A 19,627-nucleotide genomic window follows, 5' to 3' on the forward strand; every position below is an offset into this window, starting at 1 on the left:
AAAAGCAAGGCTTGATGTTCAGAATCCATATCCACACAAAGCTGTTTGAAGAGACGACTATTTAAGGCTCCAGCTTTGAGGAAGTTGACTACCTTGATGGACAGGTTCATGACATCCCTCATTTCAGCAGGTAGAGTTCTGGATGCTAAGGCTTCACGATGAAGGATGCAGTGCGTACCTATAGCAGATGGACCTTTTTCTTTCAACCTCGTTATGAAACTAGATTGCAAACCAAGCATGGCCGGAGCTCCATCAGTACACACCCTGACCAGCGAGTTCCACGAAAGTTTATTTTCCTGGAAGAAGTTTGATACCACTTGATAAATATCTGTTGCTGTTGTATAACTTTCCATGGGATGGCAGAAGAGTATTTCCTCTTTTACACTATTACCTGACATGAAACGAGCATACATGAGTAGCTGAGAACACTGAGCAACATCAGTCGTTTCGTCCAACTGGATGGCAAATACAGGAGAAGCTCTTACTTGGTCGAGAACTTGATCTTTGTCTTGAGACATTTCATCGATCCTTCCCTGGACGGTATCGTTTGATAGAGAGATTTTGGAAAGCTTGTTTGCACGATTCTTCCCCAGAACGAGCTCTGCTGCACGCAGTACACTTGGTTTTATGAGTCTCTCCGATGTTATGGCTCTTTTTGCTCTTTGCAATCAACATGGTGATTTCATAGGAAGCCTCAACAACCTTTGAAGTCTGTTTCCGAAATGCTCCACTGCTGTCCATCTTGGCTTGCTTCAAGGACTGCCTTTTTGTTTTGAAGAATGCCTTGGGTTTGGCAGCGAGAGCAGGATGCATTGTCTTCAAGTGGCGTTCCAAGCATGTGGGCCGCATGCCATCTTTGCTCAGAGTCTTTTGGCACATTACACACTGGGGTACCTTTGTCACCCTTATGGAGGGACACAAATCCAAATCGAATATATTGGTCAAGATACTTCCACTTTTTTGCACTCATTGTGAATTATTTAGTTTGAAATGGGGACTGCAAATCTGAAAAAAATAAATTTTAATATTAAAATAAAATATAAATTTTAATAAATGTTAAATTTTAAAATTAATTTTAATGCAGAAAATGGTAACCCAGCCTGTGGCTGCCAGTTACATCATTGGTTGGGACGCGGCTGTGCTGCTGATGCAGTGTCCCCCTTACCAGTACACTGGTGCTCATTTTGCCGACCTCAGAAGGATGACGGGCTGAGTCGACCACCTGGTGTGTTAATTCAGCGGCCCAACGGGGCTTGAACTCAGGACCCGAGGATCCCAAGCCGCCACCCTAACCACTAAGCCAACACCAGGCTGGTAGGCCTTGTAGCGAATAGAAAACGAAAATTATTCAAGGCAATACTTTTTTTTTAATGTTAATCATAATATTATGCAAACACTTGTTAAGAGAATTCCTAAAATAATTCGAGAAATTCTTACTTTTTTCTCTCCGGGCTCGTGCCCCCTCTGGAAATTACTCATGCCCCCCAGGTTTGAGCCAATGGGCTAAAGGATCTAAATGGGTATGAAAAGGTATATAGGTCTATGGGGTCTAATGTGTCAAAATGGTGTAAGGGTCTAAATGGGTATGAAGGTCTAAGTGGTGTGGTACAAGGATCTAATTGGTGTAAAGGTCTAAGGGGACTTTGAAGGGTCTAAGGTGTATAAAAGGTCGAAATGGTCTTTAAACAGTTTTAAGAGGGTGTAAAGGGTGTAAGGGGTCTTCAGACTCTGTAGTGTCTAAGGTCTGAAAGTTACGTTCCAATAGTATATAACGGAATTAATAGATATAGGCTTGGTCCAATAATACATAATTAATAGACGTTGTAATGGTCTGTCATGTTCAAACGGTATACAAGTTAACACACATACTCACACGGGTCCATCGAGGATTCACGCTCCATCCCCACCCTGATGGAGCTTGTGAGGGGTCTGAAAAGGTCTAAAACTGGTCCAAAGGTTAAAAGGGTGTAAACGTCTAAAAGGTACATTTCAATGTACGTAATTAATAGACGGTTTCGATTCCTCCATTGCATCTTGGGTTGCTATGTGAATGGTACATGAAAAAGATCATCAAAAACGATTTCTGATGCGTTTTTTTTTCTTCAACCAAGTTGCTAAAAACATAGACCGAACCATGAATGACGCCATCTTGTCTCGGAATGATCTCGACTCGATAACTTGACAGCTGAGATTACCCGTGACAAACGTAGACCCTCTGTCTCTTTATACGGTATGTAGTTAAAAAAAAGAAGTAATAATGATAATACAATATAACAAGCTCAAATGAGCTAAGATCCTCGTCCTCTTATTGATGACGTCATAAAAAACGAATATGACGTCATTGTGATGCATCAGGTTTGCGATAAATTATCTGTGCTAATGCCCGGCTTGATTCCCGCAAACGAAATTCAAACAGCTTGCCCAGTTTCGGAGATAATGGTTTAGGCGATTTCCATTAGCGGCGATATTATGACGTCAACTTTTTTTTCTAGGAAGAATTTCCAAAATCGGAGATGGTTACTGCCTGCACGTGGACTTTCTGCATATACATGGCAAGTTTCACGAAGATCCGATGAAACCTCTGGGTTGTGAAACAAAAAATGTCAAAAAATAGGAATGACGTCATAAAAGTTGATATGACGTCATAATGATGTATCTTTTGCACGGTAATTCATCTCTGCTAATGCCCTGTTCGATTTCCGCAAACAGAATTCAAAAAGCTTGCCTAGTTTGAGATAAAATTTTTAGGCGATTTCCATTAGCGGAGATATTTTGACATCATAACTTTTTTTTCTCGGAGGAATTTTCAAAATCGGAGATGGTTCCTGTCTGCGAAGGGTATGTTTACATATATACGCCAAGTTTCAGGAAGTTTCGATGAAAACTGTAGGCTGTGAAACAAAAAGTCCACAAGAACAACAACGTGAGTAAGACTGAGAGATCCTCCACAAGGGTCTAAAGATATAGAATGGATCAATGATGTATGTGCAAGCTCCACCACGAGCCTTAGATCAATGCACAACACCAAAAAGGTCCTTTTATGCCTCCGCCGACGAAGTCATGATGTTTCCGGGTCGTCTCCGTGCTAATTTTCTCTTTTCTCTGAAACTGCTTATCCGATTGGCACGTAATATTCACCATCGGCGTGACTACTCATGTAGAATGGTTTAATGATTATGACGTCATAAGTTATGCAGTGTGGCAGCCATGTTGGGAATTTAATGATGATGTCATAAGTCATGCGGTGGCAGCCATGTTGGGAATTTAATGATTATGTCATAAGTCATGCGGTGTGGCAGCCATGTTGGGAAAAGGGAAAAACTTTGGACCTCTGTATCTCCGAAACCGCTTCATCGAAGAAACTGAAACTTGGCGCATGTCAAGTCCTCCCCATGGGAAATGTGTGCTTGGTTTAAAAAAAAAATTTAATGATGATGTCGTATGTTGCTTCATTATGTCATAATTGCATACGTCAAACACGTTATCCGATGAGTATGAAAATTTGAGCGTCATCTCGGGCTAAATTGTATGACGAGAAAAAATTGATGACGTCATCGGTCATGTGGTTTGGTAACCATGTGTTTTTTTTTTTTTTTTTGTAGCATAGAAACTTTCAAAAATCTTTTTCTCCAAAATTGGCTGAACAGATCGAGGCAAACTTTCCAGGTATGATTGGCCTATCCATGAAGAACAAAAAGTTATCCACCTATGACATCATAAGTCATATGATTTGGCAGCAACCGCATGAGTTTTTTGTTTTGAAGAAAAAAAAACATTTTAAAATCTTCAACTGCAGAACAGCTTGACAGATCGTGAGGAAATTTCACCCGCATGTTCCCGAAACCTTGGGGATACCACGGTGTTCACGAATAATTAATGGGTCACACGGTCTGACAGCCATAGTTCTCTTGAACCGCTTCATCAATCGACGTGAAACGTCACAGTTATGGTCCAGTCGTCATGGGTGATATATACTTTAAATTTCAACCTGATCGGACGCATGGTTTGGCAGCCAGAATTATTTAATATTTTGAATCTGTGTACAGGGATTTAAAACAAACTTGGTTCAAGTATGTGTAATGATGTCATAATGGAGGCGGACGCATATCTGTCGACGTCACGACATCGAAGAGTGCCGTTCTAGTTTTTCTTGCCTTGTTTGTCCTTTTAAAATGACTACATTATCATTTCTTGTGTTGGCCTTTATTTTCTTTCTGTATTTTGTGTTTTTTAAATTTAATTTTTGTTGAGCCTTTCTTGAGGGGGTGGGGGAGAGGGGAGGTTTGCTTTCATGGTGGTAGTGGAGAGGAATAGTGCTTGCTGTTCCGAAGGTAAAAAAATCCCTTTAAATGGCATCAATTGTGTTCGGCCAAACGAACTTTGGCTGGTGCTTCACTTTTTAATGTTTTGACCTTTCATAGCCCCCTGGCATGCACGTTATTGCTCCACACAAATCGAGTATTGTTGGAGATGCCAGTTGGGACTCAGTCCAGCACATTCTAATCAAAGTGGGTATGTTCGTTCATGCCACCTGCGCACCAGTCTAATCAGACTCCGGCACACGGCTTCCTCAAAGCTGAACTTCGTACATTGTTTGCCTTCAATCGTTACACAGTGCACCACTTTGTCTTTGCTTGTCGTGGCATGCCAACACATTTGACATCTCATCCGTCACGTGAATTGTGCTGGTCATTGCCTTCTTGTGATGACTCTTCCACCACCTCTTTAAATGTTCATGTATCATCCTAGCGTTCAACAAAATGATACAAAATGGCAGCAAATGATTCCTATCCAACATGATCAAAAGGTACCTTGATTTGGAACTAACAGACTCCATGATGTGGCATTTGCAGACTGGAAATGAGCATGTCCCTCGAGGAGGCCCAGACCTGCACCATAGATGTGGCTGTGAAGGCCTCTGGAGGATTCCTGTCCAGGAAGCTGCTGGGAAAGGTGCACATCTTGTGGAATCCTTTTCCTTGTTTTTTTTTTCATATTTAACATTTGGCTGCAATGCTAGATTATAATTTTTTGTTATTGATGTGAAAAGCCTGGTGTTGGCTTCGTGGCTAGGACGACTGGCTGAGGATCCTGTGGTCCTGAGTTCAAATCTCACTCGGCTGTTGAATTAATACCAGGTGGGGTTGACCCTGCCTGTCATCCTTCCGAGGTCGCAAAATGAGTACCAGTGTACTGGTAGAGGGGCACAGCACCAGCAGCACAGCTGTGCTTCTACGAAAAGACAGCTACCTGGCAGCCAATCTGCCATATGCAAAAACAGATTAATGAGAAATTTGATGGTATTTATTTATTATTATCTCTTTCGTCATCATCTAATATTCCCCCCCCCCCCACCCCCCAAGAAGTACCACACCAATCTTTCAGTTAGACGGGCAATCCGAATCCCATGTCTTCGTTGATAATACAAAATTCCAAAGGTTTTATTTATTTTCCTTTTGTGTTTAAAACTCATGGATGATCTTATTACATGCATCACATGTGGGACAAGGACAATTGGAGACCACTTTAAGACCAAATTTTATGCAATGACATTATTAGTTGCTTGGATTTTGACCAGTGATCTCAGCATCATGACATAAGACGGACGGTGATCTCTCCCACCTTTTTGGCATGTGGTGATCACAACTACCAAGTTTGGTGAATTTCTGCACAACCTTTTAGGAGGAGATTAGCGTGACGGTTGGACGGACGGACGGACAGACAGACGGAGCCGATTACAATATCCCCTCACTTTTTTTTTTTTTAAGTGTGGGGATAATCACATATGCAGGCATACACTTTCAGCCAATAAGTGCAGCTCTTCTCAAATATTTTATAATACCACACCAACCTTCAAACTCCATTGGCTGATGTGCTGCTTGCTGTTTCATTGCTGCACTGACCTCCTCCGCTGTGCCCAACACTGAACTCATTGTATCCTTCCCTGGCCATCTCTCCATTCTTTCTGAGCTAGAGTCCCCTGTCCTGTGGTAACTAGGCCCTTTTCTGAGGCTGGGGACACAGTTTTGGGTTCAGCCTAACGTATGCCAAGTGTTGGCTTAATGGTTAGGGTGGCGGGCTTTGGATCCTTGGGTCCTGAGTTCAAATCCCACTCAGCTGTTGAATTAATACCAGGTGGGGTTAACTCAGCCTGTCATCCTTCTGAGGTCAACAAAATGCGTGCCAGCTTGCTGGTATACTGCGTCGGAGTGGCGACCCGTCCAGGATTGTGCCCGATAGCCAAAGAGACTGCTGAAGCAGAACCAACGCTCTGCACAGAGTATGGTCCCAATCTCCTCTCCTCTCCGAACAGGTCAACAACACCCTTCATAATATAGAATATTACAATTATCTAAGGAACCTTAACTTGCTGAAAATGGAATGATGGTGAACAGGCAGATGTATTACAGGAATATATAAAAACTATTTGTTCATTTTCAGGTTCTGATTGAACTGAAAATGCTTGAGCTGAGCAGAGGTTCCACATGCTGGTGAGTGATTCTGTCCGCTTGTACAATATTCCTGACAATGTGCACGATGCTATTGAGAAACCACATCTTTATGATCCAGTGATATTTGTAAAGTGGTATTTTTCAGTCTTGTACTCCCTTGTTCAATGTTCACACCCTAACATGTCACACGTTATCTTATCTGTGTGATAAACGTGAATTTTGGCTGCACTTTAAACAATGCAGTTTCCTGCACTTTAATATGATTCTGTCAAAATAAATATAAATTCCAAACATAATTTTAGGACTGCTGGTGTAGAGGCCCACCTTGGAGTACTTCGTAAGTGGGTCATCATCCCTTTAATTGGTTCATGTGGTCCAAACCTCCAAGACGAGGATGTTGAATTCCACCACTAGAGGGCCCTGGTACATTGCTCGAAACACTTGTTTGTGACAAATGGTTATGCATTTGATTCAATTGTGACTAATATAACTCGAGCTTGTTTTTGTACATCGACAGGTACGATCTGACGATGAACGGACAAGGTCCGAAAGACCATTGAATGGAAATGCAGCAGCATGGATATGTACTTTGTTGCTTAAAAAATAACTTGCTGTACCTTCAAGGATATTGCTACGTAATGGGTAATTTATGTAAAGTTCAGTTGTCCTCTAAGTTTTGATGAAGTCATCATCATCATCATTTTGGCTCTTATCTGGAGTGGCTTCATGCTTTGTTTGGGGGCGATTTCCATTAAAAAAAAGAAAGATGTGTGCCACCATGTCCCGTTTTTAGGATGGGATTGGTGGCTTTTAGAGCATGTGATATTGGCCCAAATCTTTCATGTAATGGCTCGCCTGGCCCGACGTCCAACTGGAGACGATTTTGGAATTTTGAATTTTTTTCGCGGCGATAACTCTTCTACCCTTCGAGAAAGACAGCGTGGGATGTATAACAACCATCAGCTCATGCTCGATGGGTCTCCAGCTTAACATCCCATCGGACGGAGGGAGTACTAATGCTTGATGCCAACGCCCTGCCTGTAAAGCATGACCAGGGTAACGGTGAAAAGTTGGGTCGAGAATTGAACCCTGTCTAGACAGCTACATGGAAAGTCCATTACCTCTATTCCATCTTGTTTGGTCATATCTTAAGTTTCAATCTTGTATAATTGGTCTAAATTTGTTTGTTGTAATCTGTCTAAAAACTTTAAAGTGGGGCTCTCATACTGCATGACATGTATTTTCTCAGGTTTTTGTTTTCAATAAATGCTTTAATCATTTGCTTTGTCTAACAAGCTGAACCAAATGTATAACATTATAACTTGTGTCGAAGAGAGTCCATGGTTGGCTGTATGAACGACACGTGATTCGGTTGTACCAACTGTAGTGAAAACTTCAAGTTTTGGATAATATTTATCACAATTCATGCACTTGTTTTGAAATGCAATATCATGTATGTATGTATATATACATACATATATATATATATATATATATATATATATATATATATATATATTTATATATACATACACACACACACACACACACACACACACACACACACACACACACACACACACACACACAAACACACACACACACACACACACACACACACACACACACACACACACACACACACACACACACACACTCTGTTTAGATAGTACTGTTGTCATTTGAAGCCCAATTGCGGTGCTGCCTATGTATAAAGCATGCCGTTAATGTGCTCATGAAAGTTTCAACTTTGTGTCTTCCTTCGCTCAAGTTCATGAAAGTATTTGTGCTTTGGATGATTTTTCTCTTCATCGAAAAATCTTAGCTCACTGAAGAATGAATATAATAAGCACTGGAGGGTTGTACTTCTCTCCTGAAATTGAAAATAACCAAATGTACAAATGCTTTTTAAGGTCAAATAAACAACATTCCATGGTATTTATGGTGTGATGAATACACACACACACACACACACACACACACACACACACACACACACACACACACACACACACACACACACACACACACACACACACACACACACACACACACACTGGGTTCTTTTCTCAGTGATGTTTTCTGAATCGATACTATAAGAGAGACATCTGTTTGTCTGTCTGTGTCGCCATTTTTCTCAGAAATGTTTGAATGGATCTTCGTCAAACTTTCAAAGGTTCATCAGTGAGTGCCGAGGAGTGTTTTAGGTTAAAAAAAATTGATTTTTTTTCAAAATACCAACAGGATTATCACAGCACCGGACAATACCGGGCTCCCATGCAAGTTGAAAATAAATCTTCACATAAGCGGAAATTACAAAATCCCTCTTGTCCAGACGTGCAATATTGAATATAAATGATCCATCGCTTCGTGTGAATGTTAAAATGTTTAGTTTCCAAGCCTTTTCCTGGTCACTGCAAGGCCCTGTTCTTCATTGCATGGCCCGCGAGCCACTGGCGGCCCCTGGTGGCTTCAAGTGCAGCCGATTATACACAAATGTCAAAACACCCAATCCTCATCCGCCATAAATGCTATAAAAATGACTCGATGGTTTCAAATGAATGTTCCAACTCGGAACATAAAAATAACGTCACTACATCAGTAGATGGCAGTTTACAAACAATTACCCTTGCAGCCCAGTTAACCACAATTAAGAAGAGTGCGTAGAGGAGGCTCGAAGAGCAGCCGTTACAGAGTCCTGCAGGCAGTGTTGCAGCTCTCGCACTGATATCTTATCGGCAAAGAGAGAGATCACTGCTGTAAGGGGTGGTTTTTATTTTTTTTTTAGCTGTTTATAGCTTAGCTTCTGGGGGGAGAAAAGTTGATATTTTAAAATCCTTTCCATCCAGTGAGTGTGTTCATAACGTAGCCTTTTTCCTTCCCTTGTTGCATTGCCATTGTCTCTACAAGGAGAGTTCTTGATGGAGAAACTGCACTTGCTGTGCTTTCATGGTGCAGCCAATAAACCACGTGATTCATTGCATTGCCAGCTATGGCTTTGTTCAGAGTTGGAGGGTTCGTGACTTGAGCCCTAACAACCTTTGTTTTGCAAAACACAAAACGGACATTTATTGCAATAGTATTTTATTTGTAAGAAAGATCCGTAAAAAGCAGCACAAGTTTTGTTTCATCGTTGCCAGAAAGTGTAAAGAAAGACGGTTGCGTTGCGACAGAATGAAGGAGTCCCTAATTTGCTAAAAGGAAATGCCACTTTGCTAAAGTGGGACTCCCTAGCCTACAAAGGCCTAAGGCACACTTCTCACATTGCAGGTGGCAATGCATTTCTACGAGTACGACCCCTCCACTTCAGATATGTTCCTCGGTGGTTGACTCATGAATCACCTAGTGAAGGAGGAGGAAGAAGAAGAAGAAGAGAAGAAAATACTCAAACCTCAATCTTTAAAGAACAAAACATCACAATTTTCTGTTTGTCTCGCATCATTATGGTTGGTTAATGGATGACTGCCCACTTTGGTCACACTAAATCTAAATACGATGGGAATTGTCGTGATATTTAACGGGATTCTTTCTTGCGGCCACAGTTGTTGGGTTGAAGCTCCACCACCGAGCATCACATACCCTAAACAAGAGGATTGGTGCAGCCATAGACACAGTCATTGGAGGCAAAGAATACATTTGAGAGTTTTCCATTGCATTCCTCGGAGGGGACGGATCCTTGAATTGCATTGAAAGCTCATGTCGTTGAGCCAAACAACCCAGTCAATGAATAGTAAATTGAGGGAGATTGCAGAAACCTTCCAACCACCACAGGTTTCACGTGTACGAATGTTACACAACCTTAAAACTCCCAGTCTAATTTGATTGCAGTATGCTACCATGGTGGAGAAGTTCTGGTTAAATTTCGTGTGTGTGTGTGTGTGTGTGTGTGTGTGTGTGTGTGTGTGTGTGTGTGTATTTGGATATATTATAAATGCACGTTGAATGATTGTGTCTGAACAGGGTAAACTGCGTAACCACAGCATGTATAATGCTGAATGACGCCTCATTTAAGAGTTCTTTGGTCCAGACAGTGCATGCAGCGGTCTAAAAAGAGATATTTATGCAATTTTGTGTTGTGTGCATTTTTGTTGCGCACACGGGCAGTGTATAGATTCAGATTCGCTTGGTCACACACCTACCGGAAGTTAAAAAAAAAAGTACAAACGATTCAGTCCATTCTGTCCAACATGTAATTACCTTTTCGTCAATTTACTTTACCAAGAAACCTTAGTCTTAACTGTGACTTATGCAGAGTTGGGAGGGGGCGGGTGGATGGAATGCAGACATGCTATAGCTGTCATGATACACTTCATTCTCTAACTACTCCACCAATTGCTCAAAGGTCAAGGGGGAGATTTTGGTAATCTATGGGGCGTGAGGGATGAAAGTGCTTTCCGTTCACATGGCCACTCACCTCTCCATCGTTGGTCTCAATGGTCTTTACCAGCAATGTCTTCTTTGTGAAGCTGTCTGAGAGCTGCTCAATAGCTGGGTTTATGTCTGCAAGATAACAATAGGTTGTGTTTTGGGGTAATTTTTAACTACATGTATAATGCATCTTAATTTCATATATAGTATATACTCTGCTGTGCAAAAGTCTAAAACATTTTTCATTTTTCTACTTTGATGCATAAGGAACCAAAACTTTGTTGTCAATGTAAATATACCTTTATGAAAAAGAAAATCTTATGCAACTAATCAAATGTATACATACTGTATGTACCTTGATATAAACGAATGGCGAGTATGTCCACCCTTTTCTTTCAAAACCATTGAAATTCCTCCAGGAACACTTGAAAACGATCTTTTTATACACTCTTGTGGAATGCGTTCCACACTTCTTCCAAGACCTTCCAAAGATCATCCGGTGAGTTGCTCGGATTCTTTTTTTGCTTTCATTTTTCTTTGCACGGCTTCAATGATATTGAGACTTGGCTTTTGGAGGACCATTGCAGGCGTTGAAGGACTCCAGCTTCATAATTTTGAAAATAAGTTTGAATTATTCCCGCCGACTGTTTTGGATCATTATCTCGCTGTGAGATGGTTTAGATCAATGTCTTCCATCACTGGAGATGCAGTAGAATGGTGGATTAAGATTTCTTTGTACCTTGCTACAGTCGGTGTACCAAGTCGGTGTACCAAATCTTCCAACATGACTTGAGGATATGCACCCCAAACCTGAATTGAACCTCCTCCATGCTTAATTGTTGGATTCAAACATGGCTCTTTATGTTTCAGTTTTTTGTCGTCTCACCTGCTGTCTCTATGAGATTCAAAGAACTGAAACTTTGACTCGTCTGCCCAAAGCACCTTTGTCAATTGTTCCATAGTCCAATTTTTGTGTTCTTGTGGATATTTTTTTAGCTTTTTCATCTTGTTCCCATTTCTTAACGGAGGTTTTCTTAACGCAACGCATCCTTTAAGTCCCAATTTCATAAGTGACCTTCGTACTGTTAATGGACGCAGAGACAACACCTGCACCTTATGTTGGAATGGATGTAGAGACAACAACACCTGCACCTTATGTCTGTTCTGTTGGCAATTCAATGCATCTTCCGATCATCTTCAAGTACGCTTCATATATCTTGAAGTATTTACCATCCTTGTTAGCTTTTTGTATCTTCCAATCCTGGGTTTGTAAATCACAGATGATGTTTCTTTATACCTGTTGATTGTGCTTAGGATACCACACCTTGAAAATCAAGTGTTGCAAGCTATTTCACTAAATTTTTTTTCCCCTTTTTATGGAGAATTCTATCACAATTAATGTTTTGAGCTAACAATTAATCCTGATCGATCTGTATTCTGCAGTACGAATAGTGGGATTTTAGCTTTATGGATGTGGGAGGGGGGGGGGAGAAACACCTGATGTTAATGACAAGGAACACCTGACAATGAGTCATTAGATTTGATTGGTAAATGTGCTACATTGGCTCCAACACTTCAAATTAGCTGATCATGCTTCATTCACTTTCAATTGTAATCACAAGTTTTTGAAGATTCTGATCAATGTGAAGAAAATATTTATAAACGACAAGTTTGGTTTCTTCTCATCCAAACTAAGCTGTATTGACAACGGTCGACGTCGTTATAATAGTCGAAAACACGAGTGGAGGTTTTGATTAAATTGCTGATACTCAAACCATCCATAGATTGTAACTCCGAAATGTGTCGTAGACTTTTGCACAGCAGTGTGTATTCGAATAATAAAAAGCACTACGAAGCGAAAATTATACAAAGTACTATTGTCAGCTTTGGAACAAACAGGAAAGAGCAAAAGCCTTGTGTGACGTTTATCCCTGAGCCAGGGATTTCTGATTTCAGAGGATTCATCAAGCCCGAATGAAGGCCCTGGGTCATGGATAAAACATCGTCTTTCGCAAAACTTCTACAGTAGTACTTTGCATAAAATGCCATTTATTATTAATTATTACTGCAGCAAAATGGATGAGTGGTTGTTTTTTTTTTGGGGGGGGGGTTTGTACAAATTGTTGCTTTGGTTGGTGTGGTGGGGAACAAGCGTACGGAAAGCCCTCTGTACCAGTAAAAACGATGGGAAAATCCCATCCTTACCACGGAATCTCATGGAGGAGGAGGTGGAGGTAGAGAAGTGCTCATGGGGCAGAGCAATCCTGCAGAAAGAAAACGAAATCTCATTCACAGCGTGTGCAGCGATGGGAGAATCATTGGAATGAAGTTATTCAATAAGAACAGAAGCCGAGTCAAAGGCATTGGCTCCGAACTTTAAAACGAAAATGCTCCAAAGAGTCACGTAATCAATTTATCAAACCGGTGAATGGAATTTTACACCACTCCTGTGGCCTGCGTTCACCACGCCGACACCTACCGGGTCTCCTCACCCTCCAGCAGCTTGCGGTACGTGGCGATCTCGATGTCCAGCGCCATTTTCACATTGAGCAGGTCCTGGTATTCCTGCAAATGGTGTGCCATGTCATCCTTGAATCGGCGGATGTCATCCTCGCGCAGCACGATGGTGTCTTGGTACTCGTCGGCCTCACGACTAAACCGATCTTCCATGTCACGCATTTGACGTTCCAGCGATTCATTCTGAGGAGGAAGCGGTATATTTAAATCGAGCACGTGTGATTTGGTGGTCTTGGTCGTGTAAACGGAAACTGAGGTTGCAGTGGGTGGAGGAGGTTGGAACAACAAGTAGTGATGTAGGAAACCGTCTGTGCAAACATGTTATTTGAACATAGTGAGAGAAAAAAAGGGTAGAAAAGGGAACAAAATTTGGAAGATGAGAGAAAGGAAGGAGCATTGAGATTGGGGAAGGATAGGAGTGGCATTGGGAGTCAAACATTACGTCACATGTGCATAATAATAAATAAATAGTCCCAAGAGTAAATTTTTATTTGCAGTAAATGCATGTCCTCACAGAATGACATGTTAGCAGATTTGTACATGCCCAACCAAGCTGATGAATGAGACAAAGGTCAGATGTAAGCATGCCAAATCAACTAAGTGGTGAGTCCATTTAAGCAAAGTAATTTGAACGAAATCAATTGGTAAAACGAGAACAAGGCTTGACAGAGCTCACATACCTCCAACAGGTTGAACAGTTTACCTTGGGCCAGGTGTGCACTGATGGGCCAGGTCTGCATCCAGACCTTCACCAAAATCGAATCGAGTCATTTGTCATTACTTGCATCTCTTCCCGACCTCCATACAACCGTTTCCCTGCCTTTTCTAACAAAAAGTTAATCCCTTCCTTCCTGTGTGTTTAATAGTTTGACGAGCCCAAAAAACACTTTTTCAGCCAAGCATTATTTTCCTTGTAAATTAGCCTCGAGTACATTATTCAACAGTGTATGTGCCAGCTACATACAAGGGTAACCTTCCATGTAACGGGTGGAACATGAAACCAACTGTGAGCCAGAATTTAGCAATGCAGGGCCTTGCCAAGGTATATGTCCAGGTGACCCCTTTCACGCACTCGTCCGCTATGTTAACGTAGGCCACCTGGGATGGGGGGCATATTTAAAGCCCCTAACTTGTGGGCAAAACTTCTCTCTTCTTCTTTAATGGCCATTATTAACACACCTTTTCTGGTGGGCTCGGCCGGGGGGGAAGCTTGCCCCAAGTCTTCACAAACCAGTTGACCAGCTCTGACATTCAACTAGTTAGGGTAGGAATTTGGAATTTGTTCATGGTGCCAGCGTTTAACGTCCATCTGAGGGACGGGATGCACATTGATGATCACACCCTGCCTGTGAAACACCGGCTGACAGTTTATAGCTGAGTAGGGAATCGAACCCATGCTAGACAACTTGGAGGTGAGTGTGCAAAACTCTCGGCCATCCTGCTAGCCATTTTTGGACTAAACTAATTCCTAGAAAACATCATGACGATGAGGGTTATGTTTTTAGCCCTCTCTGTTTGTCGATGATCAGGATATCTCAAAGGTTGTGGATGAATTTGAACAAAACTTGGTGGACAAGTTGGGAGTGTGACATGGAATAATTGATTTGATTGTGATGAAGATCCGGATTTCAGTGACCCTTCACACCATCGAGAGATGGGAGCCAAAAACGAGACACAGCACGATATTTCAAAAAGTTGTTGACGAGTTGTGACAAAACTAGCGGGTGGAGTTGGGGAGGTGACAAGAACAAGCGGATTCGATTTTTGGTTCAGGTCTGGATCCAGATCTGTCCTATCAGTAGGATACAAAATGTGTAGTGTTCAGCTTGGCGGAGGTGTGTGTGCTCTTCCGAGTGCCGTTCTAGTTGTGTAATGTTTCACTGCACATCCTTAATGTCAAAATGCTACTTTAGGGGAATTACTCAGTAATGTTTGTCTCCAGGGACAATTGCTTCTTGTCATGGTGTTCTACAAATGGGTAAGAACAGACTGCATTGTCATGATGCTACATGGACTCTGAACAGCCCCTTGTGCAGTGTAATGGCAATTTTATGAATAAATAAATAATATATATATAGTGTGTCAAGAAAATTTGAGTCAAAGTGAGGTTGAGGAACTACCAGCTGCACCAAAACTATTTCCAGTTTGCAAGTGGGCACATTTGTAAAATGGTCCAATGGGATCCTCCTACTCACCAGGCCCTTCAGCGAGTCGATCTCACATTGCATCTGCTGCACCTGCCGCCGGTAATCCTTGGCCTCAATCTTAGCTTGTCGCAAGGCCTCACTGTTACGGGCTGAGGCTTCGCTCAGATCTGAAAACTGCAAGTGGATAAAGGTTCATCGGTGCTCTCTAATAGGTGATCGCAAACATCTGGACTCGTCATTCACACTCAATGAGAAAAAGTTTTTGACTTTTAACTCAAATATCCAAATCATGTTCCACAACAGATCACATTGAAATTGGCAACATTTGTTCCTGCCCATTATATCGACTTCACACTGCTCAACCAGCAGCTATCGTCCAAGATTAATTCACCTTGGACTTGTACCATTCCTCAACGTCGGTGACATTCTTCGCAGCCATAGACTCGTACTCGGCTCGCACCTCCCGCAGGGCTGCAGTTAGGTCAGGACGATCACCATCGGGCTCGGTGTTCAATGTATGCTCCTGTACCTGCACCTGAACCTCCACCTCCTGCAGCTCCTGCACACAGCAAGCCACAAGAAAAAGCTCAACACCACCTGCAGACGAGTCGTGTAGAGAGTTCGCTCTCAATCACAGCACCATATATTCTGAAGCTCACTTCGTCATGCAGCTTCTTGAGGAAGGCGATCTCCTCTTGCAAGGACTCGATCTGGCGCTCCAGCCCGACACGTGCCAGTGTAGCGTCATCGACATCCTGCAGGGGCGCAGCGCGCGATCAATGGGACATTTCCTCTGCTTCTTCTTTCAGAGGCAGCACAAGGTTGCGAGTAACATCATTGGCTGAGGGCGTGGCTTTACCCCTGATGCGACCCCCTCTGCCAGTTTGGGAAATAATTTGGAATTGGTTCAGGGTACCAGCTCACCCACTCTTCATAAAGGACATCGTATAGGATCTTTAACTTCCAGCAACTAATGCTGGAAGATGGGACGTCGAGACAGACGTCCTTTCGAGGGACGGCACGCACATTAATGCCTCATCTTGCCTGTGAGACACCAGGATGACAGTTTGTAGCCGGGTCGAGATTAAAAACCCAGACTACACGACTCAGAGGCGAGTGTGCGTCCCACGAACCCCCTCCTCTGCCCCCCCCCACTCCCCAATGGGAAGTTTAACATCCCACGATCCTGATGAAACACCCCACCAGATAAGGAGCAAACTCACCTGTCGGAACTGCATAAGGTCTTGCTCAGCTTGGTTCTTCTCTTCAATTGTCTCCTGAAGCCTGCAGAAGGACGCACAGGCACACCGCACTCGAGTTTGGCGTAGGCTTCCCACACCACAAAGTGTGGTTCCATTTAACAAAAAAAAAAAAGCACCACCTTTAGCCGAAGAGATGTCGGGAGTGGAGCACTAGCACATGAGATATCGGTCTAGGCCCGACACCGTTATCATTGGACATCTGAAGTGTACATCATGACGATATTGGTTTGGAAACCCGATGTTACACAAATCCAAATGGAAAAGCAAAAAATGAGGGACAAGCGGGTGGGTGAGTGGGAGATGCGAGCAAAGATTGTGGAGCTGCGGAGGATGTGGGAGGGGGGACCAAATGGGGAGGGTGAAAAAAAGGATAAAGAGGAGGCATGGAGGGCTGCTGAAAGATTGTTAGGCAGTTTTTGAAGAGTTGGAGGAAATAAAGGGAGGCACAAGTGGTGGGGGTGGTGGGAACAGAGGAATGAGAGAGACAGAGAGGGAGAGAGGGAGAGAGGGAGAGAGGGAGAGAGGGAGAGAGGGAGAGAGGGAGAGAGGGAGAGAGGGAGAGAGGGAGAGAGGGAGAGAGAGAGAGAGAGAGAGAAACGTGGCGGACAAAGGGATCAATAAGTGGTGCATAAAACTCCACAAAGCTTGTCCTCGTCGTTCGTGCAAAGTAAACGCGCGGTTCATGATTTACCTGTAAAGGTAGCCACAAAGAGCAGATTGACGGTTAAAAAAGCAAATCCTCACTTTTCGCAAAGACGGCGGATTTCGTCCTGCAGGTTGTCCCTCTCCACATCCCCCCGAGCCTTCTCGTTGGTCAACTTGTCGATCTGACGCCGGAGCTCCCGCAACTCGTCCTCGTAGATGGCGGTGGCCCTGTTGGGCTCCTTGCCCTTGATCTGCCCGAGTTCGGCGCTCAGCATCTTGTTCTGCTGCTCCAGGAATCGAACCTTGTCGATGTACGTGGCGAAGCGGTCGTTCAGGTGCTGCATCTCCACCTTCTCGTTGGTGCGCGTCTTGCGGAAATCGTCGTTCATGTCGGCGGACAGCAGCAAATTCACACTGGACTGGACCGGGAAGGACGACCTCACGGTGCGCTGCGTGCGGCTCATCACGGGCATGGAACTGCCGAGCATGACCGAACGTGCAGAACGCACCGAGCTGGAGCGAGTGCTCGGCACGAACGTGCGCTTTTGGTCCATTGAGCGGTTTCCGAAATGCTGTCGGTACGAGGACATGCGGCCTGAGGATGAGAGAGCCATGGCGCACGAAGGAATCTGAGCAGGACCAAGCGGCTCCACGAGATGAAGGATGGTGATGGAAACCCACGTCCAACCCCGTCTATTTATATACGAGGGTTCATGCCACCCCCTTGTGGCCCTGCCCACTCTTTACCCTCCAATCTGCAGTATCGATCCCCTCCCACATTCGTGTCCTTTCAGCAGATCCCGCACTCTTCACCACACCCCACCCGGCCCTCCCCCTTTCCCTCCATCGACCCCCTTACTCTTTCTTCCACCTGCCACACCCAGAGCACCAAAGTCTTCTGTTCGTTCTTAGGACGAAGTTTACATTAATTGTGGATAAATTAATGAACAGACACACATGTTTTACCGGGGATTTGAACCTACTTTGCCTGTGTCATGTCCTCGGGCTTCAAATGGCACCAACACTAACATCAACAAGCACCAACATCACCATCACCATCACCACCAACACCAGCAGACACCAACACCAACACCAACACCAACATCACCATCAACAAGCACCAACACCAACACAAACACCAACATCACCATCAACAAGCACCAACAACACCAACACCAACACCAGCACCAACACCAACACCAACATCACCATCAAACTGCACCAACATCACCATTACCACCAACACCAACACCAACAGCACCATCAAACAGCACCATCATCACCATGACCACCAACACCAGCACCAACACCAGCACCAACACCAGCATACATCAGCACAAGCACCAACACCAACACCAACATTAACAAGCACCAACATCACCATCACCACGAACACCAACACCAGTATACAACAGCACAAGCACCAACACCAACACCAGCACCAGCATACATCAGCACCAGAACCAGCACCAACACCAACACCAACACCAATACCAACACCAACACCAACACCAACTGACACCAGCACCAACACCAACACCAACACCACCAGCAACAAGCACCAACAACACCAACACCAACACCAGCACCAACACCAACACCAACATCACCATCAAACAGCACCAACATCACCATTACCACCAACACCAACACCAACATCACCATCAAACAGCACCAACATCACCATTACCACCAACACCAACACCAGCACCAACACCAGCACCAACACCAGCATACATCAGCACAAGCACCAACACCAACACCAACATTAACAAGCACCAACATCACCATCACCACGAACACCAACACCAGTATACATCAGCACAAGCACCAACACCAACACCAACACCAGCAGACACCAGCACCACCACCAACACCAACACCAGCACCAGCATACATCAGCACCAGCACCAGCACCAACACCAACACCAACACCAATACCAACACCAACACCAACACCAACTGACACCAACACCAACACCAACACCAACATCACCATCAACAAGCACCAACAACACCAACACCAACACCAGCACCAACACCAACACCAACATCACCATCAAACAGCACCAACATCACCATTACCACCAACACCAACACCAACATCACCATCAAACAGCACCAACATCACCATTACCACCAACACCAACACCAACACCAACACCAGCACCAACACCAGCATACATCAGCACAAGCACCAACACCAAAACCAACATAAACAAGCACCAACATCACC

The 19,627-nt window shown here is 43.7% G+C and overlaps 2 protein-coding genes across 2 annotated transcripts in view; one reads left to right on the plus strand and one right to left on the minus strand.

Moving 5' to 3' along the window:
• The window catches only part of LOC147027332 (extended synaptotagmin-2-like), a 92,757-nt gene extending 84,367 nt beyond the window's left edge, over positions 1 to 8,390 (plus strand). The window contains exons 20-22 of the mRNA XM_085876669.1: positions 4,854 to 4,953; positions 6,442 to 6,491; positions 6,970 to 8,390. Of these exons, the coding sequence (XP_085732795.1) occupies positions 4,854 to 4,953; positions 6,442 to 6,491; positions 6,970 to 7,012 (193 nt within the window). The 3' untranslated portion in view covers positions 7,013 to 8,390. The remainder of the gene's footprint in view (positions 1 to 4,853; positions 4,954 to 6,441; positions 6,492 to 6,969) is intronic.
• A 1,129-nt stretch (positions 8,391 to 9,519) lies between these two features.
• On the minus strand, positions 9,520 to 18,071 carry LOC147027333 (vimentin-like). Its single transcript, XM_085876670.1, has 9 exons — positions 17,491 to 18,071; positions 16,708 to 16,768; positions 16,144 to 16,239; positions 15,876 to 16,043; positions 15,533 to 15,658; positions 13,300 to 13,520; positions 13,026 to 13,084; positions 10,867 to 10,952; positions 9,520 to 9,794 (listed from the first exon to the last, which is right to left on the minus strand). The coding sequence occupies exons 1-9, from the start codon at positions 18,003 to 18,005 to the stop codon at positions 9,759 to 9,761; spliced, it is 1,368 nt and encodes a 455-aa protein (XP_085732796.1). The 5' UTR covers positions 18,006 to 18,071; the 3' UTR covers positions 9,520 to 9,758.
• Between the last annotated feature and the right edge of the window lie 1,556 nt (positions 18,072 to 19,627).

The sequence above is a fragment of the Eptatretus burgeri genome, chromosome 4 (genome assembly GCF_056783735.1).
Source record: "Eptatretus burgeri isolate ZD-2024b chromosome 4, Ebu_testis_v1, whole genome shotgun sequence".
Lineage (NCBI taxonomy): Eukaryota > Metazoa > Chordata > Myxini > Myxiniformes > Myxinidae > Eptatretus > Eptatretus burgeri.

What these genes read in the sequence shown, in the direction of transcription:
- LOC147027333 (XM_085876670.1), bottom strand. Translation starts at nt 18,005, where the DNA reads ATGGCTCTCTCATCCTCAGGCCGCATGTCCTCGTACCGACAGCATTTC. An exon ending in ACCTTATGCAGTTCCGACAG is followed by an intron (nt 16,240 to 16,707) that starts GTGAGTTTGCTC and finishes GCGCCCCTGCAG; the next exon opens with GATGTCGATGACGCTACACT. An exon ending in AGGAATGGTACAAGTCCAAG is followed by an intron (nt 15,659 to 15,875) that starts GTGAATTAATCT and finishes ATCCACTTGCAG; the next exon opens with TTTTCAGATCTGAGCGAAGC.